This window comes from Gambusia affinis, linkage group LG04 (genome assembly GCF_019740435.1).
Source record: "Gambusia affinis linkage group LG04, SWU_Gaff_1.0, whole genome shotgun sequence".
Classification (NCBI taxonomy): domain Eukaryota; kingdom Metazoa; phylum Chordata; class Actinopteri; order Cyprinodontiformes; family Poeciliidae; genus Gambusia; species Gambusia affinis.
This window is the reverse complement of record NC_057871.1, coordinates 14,030,680-14,047,327: the sequence shown is the minus strand read 5'-3', so window position 1 is coordinate 14,047,327 and position 16,648 is coordinate 14,030,680. Positions and strand designations below refer to the sequence as shown.

Sequence of the window (16,648 nt, the reverse complement as noted above, 5' to 3'; positions counted from 1 at the left end):
CTTTTTTTTTTTTTCCAGATTTTCAATATGCAGTTTGAAGGTGACGTCAGTACATCCTTTACTGGGAAACAGAGCTAATTTTTAACAGCCTAAACTTTTGGATGTTTCTTTTCTTCCTGAAACGAGTTCTTAGGCTAGTTCCAGTACTTTCTAATTGCATTTTTTATTGCAGTATTGGTTTTTCATGTCCAATGTTTCATAGCATCTGGACAAAAACATATAATTACTTCAGGGAAACAAGTCTTGGACAACTGTTCATGCTCAATGAACTTTCCAACATTTTGTCTTGGGCCAAGACTCTGATGCATTTATTTTTATTAATTGATTAAATGGTTAAAAATTGAAATATGTAAACATTTTATAATTTTTTTCTTTGTACATTACATTTTACGGGTGTTTTTAGTAATGCACAAGCAACGTTCGCAAATAGCTTCACATGGTTTAAATTGTTTTTTTATAAAATTACATAAATCTTGTATTAATCAAATTTTTATTTCCAATTATTAATTGGTAATCCAAAAAATAATAACAGATCAGCCCTGCACTGTACTGATAAGTCAAGCAGAAAGGGCTGAACTTTTCAAATGTTGACGCCAGAAATATTTCTTTAGGCTACAGATGCATCTTTGCTACAAATGATTGAGCGTACACTAAAAGGATGCTGTTGTATTTCATTTCAGGCAATAAAATGTGTAATTTAACAAAGGATTCTGCTTATTTGCATCTTTTAATGTATTCCTGACGAGTTTTCCTCCAGTGTACTACAAGCCTGGTGGGCCACCAGGCTTTACCTGTTTCCCCACCAGGCTAAGCAATGCTTGTTTATTTTAGTCTTTTTAAAATGTTTGCATTTTTTAAGACTTTTTAGTTGGTGTTCCAAACACGTCCAAGTTTTCAATAACGCATAATTATCTAGTGATCAAATTTCCTGTCAACTTGAAACATTTTTTAACTCAAAAACACAAACTGGTGGCTGGATGAATGACTGCCCTGCCACCCAACCACCAGGCTTAGCCAGTTTTCTGGGGGAACCTTGTCTAATGTTACTTTATAAAAAGCTTGAGTGAAAAATGAGCAGAATTAATTGTCCTAGACTAAATAGCATCTACGATGGTTTCACTAATACTTAAACATCTCAGAATGTGAGTATTTAAGATGCCTTTATTGAGATCTGTAATTTCTTTGTGTATCCCTCCACTCCGTGCAACACCCGTTAGCCCGCTCCAGGAACTCCTAATGGGGGGGCTTGAAATTCTTGAGCAGCATGTGATGCGGTTCGTACGACGAGCTTCTGCTCTCGCTTAGAGCTGGAAACGATCCCGCCTGTGGGACCAGGGTGCCGGGTCGAACCCTGCTGGTTCTGTTTCACATTGGGAGTCTTTGGTGGCAAATTGAGGACGATGATTCAGGGAGGTCACTTGACTCCGTCAGGCTGGGTGGGAGCTTTGTGGAGCTGCATGGAGGCCAGAACAATGACTGCAATTTGAGACGCGAGCCACTCTGGTGCCATTAAAAGCCGTTGGTATGACTAGAACGTGATTTAAAAAAAAAATTGTTTTTATTGACGAACAAGAACGTATAAAGATGAACAAAAAGTTCACGTCTTCATCTACGGATTTATTACAAATAGGCCTGTCGCAATAAATAATAAGTCAGTTAATTGCATGATGAATTAAAATGAGCTCAAAAGTTTATGTATGTGTGATTTATTGTTTTTGTCTTTCTACCAAAAACTGGACGATAAAAGTGTTAAATATGGTATTTATGTCTCAAGTAATCCATTTTTCTGAAGGACAGTTTTATTTAGAAAGACTTCATAATTCATTTTATTGGTTGTTTTTGTTAATTTAGATGTTTAAAGATGTCTTCCAGTTGCAGTCTTTGAGAATGTGTTCTTGCATAATTATGCCACTACCATTAGTTATCATTTATTGCACTAACTCCTGGGACAATTTATCGTCCAGCTAAGTTAGTTATTTTGACTGGCCTAGTAATAACGGCTAAAAATGAGTTTGCAGCTGATGCTAGAGTGAAGCTATTCTCCTGTGCCTGTTTAATTTTGTTAAGTTTAACCAAATTTACAGCTCACTATTCTAAAGAGGCTTGCATTAGATGCAGGTCCAAGATTTCTGGGCTGTAAGGAAAGAAGGTTTAACATTATCTGAAAATCTCCACATCTGGCAGAAGAAACAGATGCCTGGAAGTGACATTAGTAAGAGATTTTATCTGTTCTGTGAAGGACTCAGATGTTTAGAGAACATTAGCGAGCAAAAAGCGTCTCGAGGGCCAAGAGACACAGCAGACGGGTCAGGGAAAAAGATGTATAAAAGTTTAAATTAGAGTTGGGTTGTAATAATAATTTGTAATGAATAATGATGCAGAAATCCCAATTTTATGGTCTTTTCAATCTTGTTTACTCTCTTTGACTTTCTGATGTTGATTTTTAGCGACTCAACTCAACAAACATTTTGTACGTATGTTACACTGGTCAACAGCCAAGAAACTGTCTGGGATTTTTCAACTGTTTTGGGGTAATTTTGATGTTCTGAATGCAAAAATCACATTGGTTTTTCTCAGTCATGTCAACGTCTTGAACTATGGATGCAACATTAGCATCAAAATGCATGACTTGTTCTCGCATATGGAACTGATAATGTCACAAAAATGTCATCAATTTAGTCAGAAGATCAGATTTCTCTAAATCAAATTAGAATAGAAACCTGACCTGATTTAGAAAAATGCATGTCTTCTTTGGATTTAACTGTGCAAAATATTCCTAATTCTGTTGGGGAGGGGGGGGGGGGGGAAACAGACAAATTCCAAAAAATATATTTTGTAACCCAGTGTTATTTTTAATTATTTTAGATCTCTGTCCTCACTGAAATGGTCCTTTTTGGAGCCTTCCAACAGTATTTCTGTGTAACGGGTTAGAGTTCAGGGTCAAAATTCTCCACCTTTGCACTTTTTAATAAAAGTGATGCTGTCATAACATCCATACTGCTCTGTCTCTTTATGGTGTTTTTTTTTTTTTTTTTCAATTGGCATTGCAGCATATAGATGGTAAAAACAAAACTGAATTTAATGTTTACATTTATGCAACACTTAGGAGGACAGCAACTTTTTGATTTTTTTTTTTTAGGGTGTTTTCATTAAAAGTAAAAAAAAAAAATCTAAAACAAGTGCTTTTTTTAAAAGGTTTTTGTCATTTGGTCTCTAAGTTGTGGTTTGTGTTTTTTCCTCAGTATCTGATGCAGATGGCAATGAAGGAGGCTTCCAGCTGAAGAAGGAACATGCATTGCGAGTGCTGGGCTACATCAGCTCCTGGTCACAGAGGTCAGACTTCTTACTGCTGGCTGAATCCGATCGGTTCTGCAGGGAGGCTAACATGAAAAAAAGGGGGGAAAAGTGTTTTGAAAATGAAAAGAATAATAAATTTTTTTTTTAGGATGTTTTCTCTAAATAGAATAAATGTTTCATTGGAGCAAATCCTGTGTAACAGACACATTCTGGTTATCAAAATAAAAGCACTTCCTGTTCTTTTCGTATAAGTGACCTCTCCTACTGCTCTGCATGTCTGTTAATTTTTAAAGACATGCAGTGTTTCCTAAAAATATGCCTGTTTAAAAAAAAGCATCTGAGAAGTGTGCAGTTTGTGTACGTTCACTGAGATTGATGAAATTGCCCAGTCTGTAGTTACACTAACTGTAACTGCAATCTTTTATCTTTGATAGATGGATAGATAAAAACTTTATTTCAGACTCCAGGTCCAACCCAAAAAAAAAAGAAATAACCAGATATTCATATCCGCAATCATGCAAAAATAAGATTTAATAATATTTAACATAGTCACCTGTACCATTGTCTCCAGAGCTGGAAGATTGTTTCCTTTTATGTTGTTCCTACTTTCTCTGACTTCATCTGCAAACACATTTTTATATTATTCAGCTAAATTTTAGTGTTCTAAAAGAGTGAAGGCAAATTAGATTACCAGTACCAGTCAAAATGAAAAAAAATATATATCTTTTTTTTCTTCTTCTTCTGTGTTGTTTCCAGGCAATGTCTGTGCTGCTTCAAAGAGTACAAGCATTTGGAGGTTTTTAATCAGCTGGTGTACGCCCTCATCAACCTGGTCATCACTCAGATCAACAGCCTGAGAAACCAGCTTTGCAGTGCCCAGAACCTCACGCACAAAGGCTCTGGGACCGAAGAGGGCAGGCCCGACTGGGCCGCAGGAGAGTCTGCACCCGGCTCGCTCCCCCAGCCGGCCTCCCCCGGGGAGGACGAACCCGTCAATGTGGAAAGGGACTCTGCTGAAGAGGATGCCAACATACCCGACCCAAGCCAGAAGAAGACTCAGAGCCACGAGCAGGAAAAAACCTGGCCAGATGGAGCCCAAGCGAACCCGCTGGGACCTCTGGATGGTGGCAGTGAGTCTGGGAATGGGGAAAACGCTGCTGGAGGCGGAGGCGACAACCTGGATCCCTTCAGCTCTTGGACCACAGAGGAGAAAGAAAAACTGCTGCTGTGTGCAGCCAAGATTTTTCAGATCCAGTTCCCTCTCTACACGGCCTACAAACACAACACACACCCCACCATAGAGGTGAGAACAAACCATAAACACAACGCGTGTTGGAATTTAATAAGAAATCCCTGATATTTACATGTAACTAACCCAAAAGTCCTACTGAGCTTCAACGTGCGGGAAGAAAACGATAAAGGAGTTCGTTGGCATTTTGCTTTGAATATGGCCTCTCCAAATGAACGTTGAATGTATTTTGTAATGCAACTTAATCTTACCATGTTTTCCTTAACAAAACTCAACTCAACGTGAACATGAAAAGCTAAAAACCAAACACTGACACACAGTCATTGCTTCACATTAAACAAAGTTCCTGATCTTTAGAAAGTCAGAACAGGCTTTTATTTTGTGCAGGTTTTTTATGTTTCATACATTTTGGTGTTGAGCATTTTTTAAAGGAAGATTAAAATGCTGATTTAAATCCCTTTAAAATGATTTAAGAGGAAGAGATTCTTGAGTTCTTAAAAAAAACCCCATCTTGAACAACTAATTATGTTCTGTTGAACCACAGCAGTTTGTTTAATTTGTGATTTAATTTGTGTATTTTTGTTGGCCAAAACTAGTTTATATTTATCTGTTTTATATTTTCTTTGACGCACTAAGCGTATTGTGTGATTTGTATGCATTTATATTTAAATATGTTTTTTTCTTCTGGTGACTGCTTATAAAGAAAATTTAAAAAAATATCTTTGTTTTATAGTTACACGTTTGTTTGACCAAATTTAAAAAAATCGTCTTTGAAATCATTATTGAGGTATTTAAAATGTATATCATGCCAACATTTCTAGCAAGATTTCCCAGGCCATGTAAAAAAGTCTTTTTAGAGTTAGTATTTGCCACTCATGTTTTATTAACCTGCTGTTGCCATTCTTGTGTTTTTTGTTATTATTTTTTAAAATGTTTTTCCAGGACATATCCGCTCACGAAAGCAACATCCTGGGCTCCTTCTGCGACATGAATGTAAGAACCTGTTACTTTTTCTTCCTCAAATTTATACTACTATACCTATTAGTTTGGAAACTTCTGAAATAAGGGCACTTAGTGTTTTGTTTTGTTTGTGATTTATATATATATTTTCACATGTTATATCTGTTATTCACTGTTGGGATGAATTTTATGGGTGCGGTTCATAAACTGAGCTGCAAATGGGAGATTTGTTTTGCTGTTTTAGCCAGATTTTCTAAACACCAGCTGGTGTCCCAGGACCACACAGTTAGTAAAAACGCAGCTGCTTCTACAAATTTTACATTTGGTCCAAAATGCTCATAATTTAGTAGTTTAATACATAAAGTATTTAAGTTAATACCTGCTGTAATTACTGTAAATATTTGTAACAAATATCACCAGTTTTGTTTGAATCCCATTCAGTGTTTTTAAGAGATGTCAGGTTTACAAACAAGTTTTATTTTGTATTTTCCCACAATTTTGATCAACAGCAGCAGTTTCTTGTGTCATGCATATTTTTCATTCTGCGTTTGATTTAGACATTATACTACGAGGCACAGACTGTTAGTTTTCTGACGTTTGGCCAGAGAAACCTGAAACTCAAAGTACTGAGTGTCCATATTTGGACATTGTCTAAAGTTTCGGCTCCCAGTTTATTAACTCTGTTTTGTTTCATGAATCAGCAAGATTTAAATTCGTCCTGTAAGCTATTAATTCTACTTTTTATGAAAGAGAGCCTTCCTGTTTTCTGTTTTGAGATATGTGACAAATATTTGTGTTTTCAGATGATTTAAAGATGTTTCTTCAACTTTGTGGATGAATTTATTTCTTAAAATCTGAATTCAAGATTATACAATTAATTTTTTACCACTACAATATTAACACAAAAATGTCCCTAAAAGGTTTTATTTAAATAGTCAGAACTGACTGACATCATAGTTTTCATTCTCATTTCTGTTGTTTTTGGGTCATTGAGTTGTAGAATATTTTGCTTTGTTTGGTTAACTGTTGCAGAAATTTTTCCTCCCATTGTTTTGTCAGTGAAAACAGTGCAGTAAGTGTAATGTAATCTCTGTGGTAACAAGGCTTCCTTGATGGTCCTCCTGTTGCTGCTTTGTTTCCATCTGGTCAATATGTTGCAGGATCAGATTCAATTCAGGAGTTTTTTTCCTCCCTTTACTGCACTAAATTATCTCGTGTGTATTTTTTCTTTTAGCTGTGATTTTGTTCATTTAGCGTGACATGAAAGTAGTTCTGTGAGCAAAACTTTTTGTTTCAAAACGACTATTGATCCTCCCACCTCCATTTCCTCTGTAAATATTCCTCAGCTTTTCTGGAAATGATGATCTAAAACAGACATGAGATATTTTAAAGGTTTGTGAAAAAGACAAACTTTTATTATGTTTTTGACTTTGGCGTTGGTTTAAGACTGTCGAAATCAACTTTGTTCTCAACACTTAGATTAGCATTTAGCATCATCTTACAAGTCAAGTTTATGTATATTAAAACAAAATGAGCATTTCAAGGAGAGTTTTCTACTCCGGTTAGATATTATCTGCTTATAACTTTTTAACAAAACTTTGCTTCAGAAATCCTAGAATAACTACCGTATTTTCACTTTTGAATCATTTCTGGATAAAAAAAAAAAAAATGTTTTCTTTATGTAGAAAGGAATTGTTTTCAGAAATAGGTTTGAGCCAAAGCTGTAAAAAGCTGTACTTTTTTTTTGTCATACTTATAGTAAACAAAATGTGTATTTTTAAGGCCAATTTAATTAGCTGGTCATTTTTGTTTGTTAGGATGCAAAATGAACATATTATGACTCTACTTTGATTTTTAATTCAGGACGTGGAGGTGCCGCTTCACCTACTTCGCTACGTCTGTCTGTTTTGTGGGAAACACGGCCTGTCCCTGATGAAGGAATGCTTTGAGCTGGGCACACCAGAGAGCCTTCCCTTCCCCATCGCTCATGCCTTTATCACAATTGTCTCAAATGTGAGTCAGATGTTCTGTTAGTTACATTTACTAACATTTACTTACTCATTTACTGAGGAAAATACTCACTCTAAATTAAAATAAAAGGAGCCTATTTTCTTTAATTAAATTTTTTTCCAACAACCTCCCATTTTCTCATGCTATTACTAATTCTGTATGTGACATTATGAATAATTAGTATGTTTTTTTTTTTTTAAATCCTCCCACAGATACGAATATGGTTGCACATTCCTGCAGTTATGCAGCACATCATACCCTTCCGCACCTATGTAATACGGTAAGTTACAAACATGCTGATTCACTTTCATTAGAAAATAAAAGCACACTGGACAGTTTTTGCATTTTTTTTGACAAGCTGTAGTTCCTTTTTGTTGGTTTAACATAAAACCTGTTTTCCCTACAGACTGAGATGTCATTAAATTATTTAAAAGATCCAAGTCTTTTTGTTAATTTTAGTAAAGTTTATCTGTGGAGGTACCCAAGACTTTTTAGCTTCTTACAGTTGATTGTTGGCGTAGGATTGTCTGCTGCTGTGTACGGTGGCAGACGGGTGCAAATTTACAGCAAACTGCTAAACATGCAGCAAAAGAATGATACAAAGTCCAAAACACAACAAACCAATGCAAGAGAGAAAAGCTGCGAACAGAAAATGTTGAAATCTTGACATGGATGCAAAAAAAATAAATAAATAAATACAATCTACAAAACAAAAGCAAACTAAGACGGTGCAATCACAGGAAATGGAAGAAAAAAGGAAAATGCTGCACATGGTAAAAACAGTAATTATGAAACACTGCAAACTCCAGACCACTAGGGGGAGTCGACCATATGGAGAAGGTCTCACAGTAAAGACGGGATATCATAATTTAGTGGGATATCTAGAAGTAAATTGGAGGAAGAAAGAAAAGGCACACTATTTCTCTCTTTTTTTTTTTTTTTTTTTAAATAAAATTATAAAACAGCAACACAATTACGTGAGGTATATTACCAACTCCACAGTCCATTAAAAGTATTTCTGTTTTGTTGACCAAGTTTGCAGCGTTTCACACTTGCTGCTGTTTTTGCTATTTACAGAATTTTCCCTTTTGCTTTCATTTGTTGCAGCGTTTTTTGTTTGCATTTGTTTAGAGTATATATATTTGCTTCATCTTCTGTGATTGTTGCATTTTTTAATTGCAGTTTTTTTGAATTTGTGTCTTTCCCCGTTTGCTGCATGTTTCCACTTCTTGGCCTCTGTAACTGTGGCTGAAATCTTACTGGACGAACTGTCACTACTTTTGTTATTTGGCAGCTACATAAATGATTGAGCTAAGATTAGGTTTACTTATTCTGATGATGTACAACTTTTATATCTCTTGGTATGTTCAGAAAATCACAGAGTGAGTAATGCAGAATTATTTTTTGGCCTGAAATGTAAACTTAATAGGCCAGCATTCAACTGAAACTCGGTGAGGCTAAAAAACAGAAAGAAAATCACTGTATTGTCTCACTGTTTGCAAAAGGACAGATTTCCTTATTGGTCTGTTGAGCACTGAATGGTTGTAAGTCTTAATTCTTTAGACATACTAAGCTGCAAAGGCAACATTTAGATTTCATACTCTTTCCTAAAAACCTGAGACTCTCAGGAACTGCTGACTCCTGTTAATCAGAACTGAAAATATGACTACCGGTATTTATGCAGCTTTCCTATAAAGGGCAATGATTACTTTCAGTGTAAATAAGCATTTCCTTTCTTTATTACTTGATGCTATGTGAGTTAACACGTTTTTTTTAAAGGTAATAGTTGTTGTAAGTCATTTTAAACGCTGTTGAATTACCCTGTTTTTAGCTGGTGCTTTCCTTCTCCAAAAATTAAAGAGCTGACCTTTTTATCGAATGCTGCATCCAACACCTGCTCTGGCCAGAATTTCGGCCGATCCGATTAGCGACTCCATCAAACCTGATTTAGGAAGTCCTGCTTATTGCACTTTCACATGATTTTAAATATCAAACCGGTTTGTTCTCTGGAACAGACTTGAACTGGTTTATAAAATGAGCCCCGAGCTTTAACAACTGTTCCATCTGCGACGTCTTTCTCTCTCAAATACCAGAGAGCCATTGGTTTGTTGCTAGGAAGAGTTTCTGTCACCACGACAACAGTTGCTGGGCTTCAGTCAAGTTTTGTTTTGTTTTTTTCTTTTCCTGGCAGGCCTGGTCATGTGACCCATACATATGTGCCTCTCCTGCATGTCACAGGGAAAATAATAAGACGGAAATGTTTTATGCGGCTTGCTTGAGGAAGAGGAGATGCGTTCAGTGAAACAGAAACAAAATGGCCGTCCAAACCAGCAACATGTGATTACCCTGGGACTGAAAGGGAGTGGCAAAAACTAGATGAATAAATGAAATGAGCATTGTTGTCTAATTCATAGACGCTGCTGCCGTCATTCTCTGTGGGTACAAAATATTGCTAAAAAGCTAAATAATTGTTACATTTACATTCTTGTTAGACTATTTATTTGGTTTTTATATATATAATGTTGTCTTTATAGAGCAACACAAATCTAGCAAGTTCATGTTAGCTGGTTAATTATTCAGATTGGCTTCATTGGATGTCCAGTAGACAAACATGCTGTCCTTAGCTTAGTTGCTAAGCTAATTAAAGAGTACTTTTAAAAGAGAATTTTTTTATTAGAAGTGTTATCTTCATAGGAGTGATGGATGGTGCTTTTTTTTTTTTTTTAAGTTTTTATGCCATGTGTGATTTTGCTCTTTATGACGGTAGATTCTTCTAAACTGCAAAATGTTTTGCTTGTCAGAAAGGAAGACGTATAGTAGCTTTTCAACCAGCTGATTGGGACCGTGCAGAAACAGGTGGGGACGGGGCAGGCTAGCTTTACGCTGTTCAGGGCTGCAGCTAACAATTATTTTAGTTATTATTTTTATAGGATTTTAGAAAAACACTTGGAGATCCATAAAAAACAAATAGTTAAATTCCTTTTTTACATAAGAAAATGTAAATCTTGTTGTCTGAAAAGCAATAACGCAGCGTTCTTTTAGTAAACGCTTCATCATTTGTAGCAAAGGACGCATCTGGATCTTAAAAAATACTTCAGCATGTGGAAACTCACGGCTTTCTGGATTAGCTGATTAATAAACGAATAGTAAAAGATGCTTAATAAAAAAAAATTTTTTTTTACAGCAATTTGATCCAGCTGAACCAAAAATGCCTTTTGAGGAGTTTTGGGTAGAACATATTTACAGAAGAAGGTTTTTTTTTTTTATTGTAAATTCAAAATGTTAAAATTTTTTGTCCATTTTTTGTTCATTAGTTCCCTTAGATTATTATTTTTAAATCTGTATATTTCAGTTAATAATTAATAATTATTATTAATAATCATTTCATCACCACTAATCCGGTGAATTGTTTCAGCCGTGGTTCTATAAAGCTGGACAAATTCTTGGTCACTTTGTCTGACCATCACCTTAAAATGGAAATTAAACCATAGAGATGGTAAACACATGAAATGTAAGCTGTTTTGAAACTGTAACTTTCTGCTTAATGTAATTTCTTTTTAATTGTGTTTGGTATATTGATATATGACTTTTATTGTTTTTATTTCCTCTTTGGTGACCTTGAGTGCTTTGAGAAACGCCTTTAGATGAAAAGTATTATTATTATTAAAACTTTGGTTTGTTTGTATATCAGTTACCAGCACATTTCTAGACAGAATTTAATAACTTTTCAACTTCTATGGTAGAACTGCTGACCTTATGACCTTGAAGGCAAACTATACAACAAACCATTGTGTCTTTGTAGTCTGCACATAAACTTTCTCCTTTGTGCATTTTGGATTATCTATGTTGATAAGCAGGACTGAACGCTTTTTGCTGCCTGCAGGTACCTGTGTAAGCTATCCGACCAGGAGCTGCGCCAAAGTGCCGCCCGCAACATGGCCGACCTGATGTGGAGCACGGTGAAGGAGCCGCTGGACAGCGCGCTGTGCTTCGACAAGGAGAGCCTGGACCTCGCCTTCAAATACTTCATGTCTCCCACTCTCACCATGCGGTTAGCCGGACTCAGCCAAATCACGGTGAGTCACGCGGCGAGCAAGAAAGAGATCCGACACACAGTCACATGCGGGGTCCGACTCAGGAAGGCCACAAGCCTGACGAAGACACAATCCCATCAAAACACCGAAGTAAAAGCATAAATAGAGACACGGAGTAATTGATTTTCTTTGTACTTTATGGTAATTAATATTGAGGCTAATAAAATAAAGTCTACTGGCGTCACCCTCCATGACGGACAAATGGAAGAAAACTGATTACCTGATTGAAAGAATTATGACTTTTTCTACTACAATATCATCTATGGTGGAGCAATAAAAAGAAAAATCCTGATGCAAAGTAATTAGATGCTCCAGGATTTTAGCCATGTGACTTTCATCCATATTTTTATGAATATGTGATTTACTTAGAAATGCAGTAATCAGAGATTTCGCAGCTAATTTATCACCACTGGTTTACACTGCAAAAACATAAAATCTTACCAAGTATTTTTGGCTTGTCTCTAGTGTCAATATCTTATTTAAAGTATATTACCTTTAAGGTATAGGAGGTTTTTTAAGTCATTAATTTTGTAATATCGATTAGAAAAAGCACTAATTCCACTGGCAGATTATTTCACTCATGGGAAAAATGTCTTCTTCTTAGTGAAATAATCTATTTACATTAAGAACCAACAATGATGGGGAAAGTTTTAATAGTTCTTAAATATATAGTGCAAGACAAGCTTGTTTAGTTTTTAGGGTTAATTCAAAAGACGATCCAAAGAAGGAAAGACGGAAAATAAAGCACTGCATATAAAAACAATGTTTAAATACACAAAGTAAAGGCATTGAAGAAGCAAATATTTCAAGCAGTTCTTTTGTTGGACTCATTGATACATGTGTATTATAATGAAGTAACATTCTCTTCTTTTTAAAAAGTAATTTTGACATGACATGCTCATCCACAGTCTGTGATGTAATGCAGCATGTAGTTTGGTACAAAGTGATCCTGTCAGCAGAAAGCTTTATTTTATGAACTCCAGGACTAATTTGTTATCATGCCTGATTCTCCTCAGAACCAGCTCCACACATTTAACGACGTGTGCAACAACGAGTCGCTGGTGTCTGACACAGAAACGTAAGTCGGCCATGACACCTAGACTACCTGATCACAGGAAGTATCCTTGATGATTCCTCCTCAACAACATTGTTTTTCATCTTTTTAGGTCCATAGCAAAGGAGCTAGCAGACTGGCTAATCCACAACAACGTGGTGGAGCACATATTTGGACCCAATTTGCACATTGAGGTCAGTCATATAAATTAAGCTCCTCCCATATGTAAACAGTTGCCTGATAATTATATTCCTCCTTTTTATCCTTCGTGGGTTGTCTGCTCTCCTCTGGTTGCATTTTCCCCAGTGCTGCACATGTCTCCCATTTATTTTCCAGATCATTAAGCAGTGCCAAGTGATCCTGAACTTCTTGGCTGCGGAGGGCAGGCTCAGCACGCAGCATATAGACTGTATCTGGGCTGCAGCTCAGGTGGGGAAAAACAGATTCTCACACCCCTCTGCTGCAGGCAACCCGAGGGCTGCCTGCAGCTTCTTAGTAACGCAGCAGTAGTGCTGTGTGGCTGTGGATTATTTAAATCACAGGTGTCAAACTCCAGTCCTGGAGGGCCGCTGCCCTGCAACTTTTAGATCTGCCTCTGCTGCACCACACCTGAATAGAATAATTAGGTCATTAAGGCTCTGGAGAACTTTTCTACACAAGGAGGAGGTAAATAAGCTGTTTCATTCCCGTGTTTTGTATCTGTTGCACATCTAAAAACTGCAGGACAGCAGCGCTAGAGGACTGGAGTTTGACACCCCTGATTTAAATGTAGATTTATTTTCTCAATGATTGAAATAAGGTTCAGCTAACGATCATGTTCGTAATCAGTTGTTCAATTAATTGAGTAATTGGATTTTAAAAAATGGTGCATTCTGCAGACTTTTCATGGAACCACTTAAGGATTTTTTTATATATATAAAACATTGAAAATATCTTAAAAATGCAAATAAACAAATAATTCAATAACTTTTTCTAAAAAGGAAAATAAAAATTGTATTGCCTACAATGCAACAACATAGCAAAGAATGCATCTGTAGCTAAATAAAGACCTTTCTGCTTCACTTACTATCAATACAATGTAGTGCTAATATCTTTATTAATGCTTTTTATATTAATAACTGCATAGCAAAATATGCTTAATAGGATAATTTCACAGAATTTGTACCAGGTAAAACTAAAACTGTGACACTTGAGGATTTCTGTAGAACATATTTTTTTTTTACAAATGAAGAAGGTATTTCCATATAAAATGCAAAATGTTTAGATCTTTTCTGCAGTTTTGACCTAGTTACTTCTTTGAGAGTATTGTTTTTTCAGCTAACACATTTTAGAGTCTGTTTACTCCTGTTAACGATGAATTGATTCCCAATTTAGTTTACAGCTTTCTTTTTTTGCGCTTTCAGTTGAAACACTGCAGCCGCTACATCCATGACCTTTTCCCGTCGTTAATAAAAAACCTGGACCCAGTGCCTCTCCGTCACGTCCTGAACTTGGTGTCAGGCCTGCATCCCAGCGCCCACACGGAGCAGGTACTCTACCGGCATAAATGCACTCTGTAAGCTGCTTTAAAACGGTAAAATCCTGATGCATTCCTGTCCTCCCCCAGACGTTATACCTGGCCTCCATGTTGATAAAGGCTTTGTGGAACAACGCTCTTGCAGCCAAGGCTCAGCTCTCCAAACAGAGCTCTTTTGCTTCGCTGCTGAACACCAACCTCCCCATGGGGAACAAGAAAGGTCAGTCTGGATCCTTGTCTTCAAACAGCGATGATTCATTGGAAAAATATTCTCCTCTCTTTAGCCTTTTACATTTTGCCACATTACCACAAATTCCAATGCATTTTAATGAGATTTTATGTGTTGGACCAACGCAAAGTAGTGCTTAATTGTGAGATGAAAGTAAAGAGGTGCATGTTTTTCTGAATTATAGCTCAAAATTAAATCCAGATCAGTCAGAACTGGCTTAATTATTGTTGTTTTATTTATTTCAAAAGGGGCAATGCACACTACAAAATATGCCACAGTTGGGCTGGTTTTGATCTGCAGAGCCTCAAGCTAATGCAGTACATCTCAGTGCAATAAAGACAAATTATCAGGTGTCTTCCATCAAAAAATGAGAATAATTATGATTTTTCTTTTTTAAAAATCTTTTAAAAACATATCGGTTACATATTTAAACAGAAGAACAAAACATATAAAACAAAAGTTTACCACAATACAATCAATACATAAAAAATACAGAGTGAATAAAAGAATTGCAGGAATTTGCAGATGAAGTCAAACTTTGTGTTATTTAATCCCTGTATAGATACAGCTGCTGTTTGTTAGACAAAGTTCACACAGGAGGGAAATGTGACCCACATTTTTTATGGCAGTTTGATCTTTTCACCCCCCAAAAAGTCTGATCTCAGCCACTTCCTGATGTGGAACAAAATCAAATTTGCACATGATGATTTTTATAGCGTCTGCAGTCCAACTGGTCGTGTTGCATTTCACCCAACCTTTACCTCAGTGACGTCAGACACTGATCATAATTCTGTGCTAGAAGAAGCCAGATGTAGTTATCAGGATGGAAACTAAAGGAAAATTACAAAAAATGAAATCATGAAAAAAAGGTGTATTGTTATCTGGTATTAAAAGTTGTGATAACTATTTATTGCTCCTTTTTAAGGTAATTGTGTAGCTGTGACTGCATGGCACATGAATCATACCCCTAAAAACACAAGCACTGCTTTGGAAAAAAACCCCATCTCTTTAGGACATCAGTCTCTGTAAGAAGTGTGATTTGTATCACTAAACTACACATAGTAACTGCATTTAACCGTATTTTCAGATTTATTGATATCTTTGAACAAATAAACAATTCTGACTATACAGACCATTTTGAGGGATTTTAAATATGAAGAAATTTAACACGATAAACTATAAATGTCCACCCCTATGAAGCACAACACAAAAAACTAAAATTTCAACAAAAATATGAATTGAGCATCAAGATCTGCTGGGTGCTGCTTGAAATGAGAAACTTCTGAGTGGTTCTAAAAAGTAACAGTGAAGTTCAGGAATTGAAAAGATGAATATTTTGTTATGGATGATAATGTAAGCATCCTTAACGAGCTTTAAGGATGTTTTTTTATTTAAGGAAAAACCGTAAAGCTCTAGTTTGATCGAATTCAGAATAAATGACTATTTGAGTTTTTTATTTTATTTTGAAAATGATAGAAGCATAAAATCACACACATGAACAAGGAATGCAAAAGACACATATTTTTGTACTACAATAATCTTTACATGCTGTAAAAAGCGAGGATGGTTATTGCTGACCTTTAAGTTTGACCAAATCCAGTTTGTTTTTAAGCATTTTTTTCTAATTTAAGTTGGTTATTTTCTGTGTTTTCAGGTTCTCCGGCTGCCAGTCCAGACAGCAGCGACAACAGCGACACGCAGCACAGCGGCGGCAGCGACATGGAGATGGACGATCAGATGATGGTGCCCAGCAACAAGAGGAGCCAGCAGCGGCTTTCAGATACTGAGGTGAGCCTCTAAACATGTTGCATCAACAATTATTTTAGTAATTGATTATTTTGTCGATTGTTTAATCAGATAGAAAATCAGCATATTCTGCAGATTTTTCATTCAACCAACTTAATAATAGAAATACATTAAAAGATTCAAATAAATAAAGAAATAAATTCCTCTGTGGATTGAGAAAATAATCATTCTGTTGCCTGAAATGCAATAACAGTTTCCTTTAGTGTATGTTTGATAATTTGTAGCATATTCTAACATCAACATGTTTGAATAGAATATTAATACAGTGAACGGTTAATCTTTTTATTTTTTTTGATTAGCCGATTAATAATTGGACATCTAAAGGTGCTTAATAGGAGAACAATACAAAAATGTTTATATTTTGTGTACAATTTTGGTTTAATTACTATTTTTGAGTCTGTATGCTCCAATTAGGCCTGTCACCATAAAAAAT

General features: G+C 35.9%; 1 protein-coding gene and 1 long non-coding RNA gene across 5 annotated transcripts in view; one reads left to right on the top strand and one right to left on the bottom strand.

Annotated features, from left to right (window-relative positions):
• Positions 1 to 16,648, top strand: part of usp34 (ubiquitin specific peptidase 34) — a 63,092-nt gene that overhangs the window by 5,025 nt on the left and 41,419 nt on the right. For both annotated transcript variants that reach the window (XM_044114656.1, XM_044114655.1), the window contains exons 2-13: positions 3,243 to 3,333; positions 4,054 to 4,600; positions 5,489 to 5,539; positions 7,370 to 7,519; positions 7,729 to 7,796; positions 11,400 to 11,592; positions 12,627 to 12,688; positions 12,777 to 12,858; positions 13,001 to 13,093; positions 14,068 to 14,193; positions 14,271 to 14,400; positions 16,064 to 16,197. In XM_044114656.1, coding sequence (XP_043970591.1) covers positions 3,243 to 3,333; positions 4,054 to 4,600; positions 5,489 to 5,539; positions 7,370 to 7,519; positions 7,729 to 7,796; positions 11,400 to 11,592; positions 12,627 to 12,688; positions 12,777 to 12,858; positions 13,001 to 13,093; positions 14,068 to 14,193; positions 14,271 to 14,400; positions 16,064 to 16,197 — 1,727 coding nt within the window. The remainder of the gene's footprint in view (positions 1 to 3,242; positions 3,334 to 4,053; positions 4,601 to 5,488; positions 5,540 to 7,369; positions 7,520 to 7,728; positions 7,797 to 11,399; positions 11,593 to 12,626; positions 12,689 to 12,776; positions 12,859 to 13,000; positions 13,094 to 14,067; positions 14,194 to 14,270; positions 14,401 to 16,063; positions 16,198 to 16,648) is intronic.
• On the bottom strand, positions 3,297 to 9,603 carry LOC122829804. Of its 3 annotated transcripts, none has more exons than XR_006370430.1 (3): positions 9,337 to 9,603; positions 3,851 to 3,918; positions 3,297 to 3,380 (listed from the first exon to the last, which is right to left on the bottom strand). It is a non-coding gene; the product is annotated as an uncharacterized LOC122829804 (long non-coding RNA). The 3 variants fall into 3 exon arrangements; XR_006370429.1 differs by having other exon boundaries at positions 9,384 to 9,603; XR_006370431.1 differs by lacking the exon at positions 9,337 to 9,603 and adding an exon at positions 3,995 to 4,082.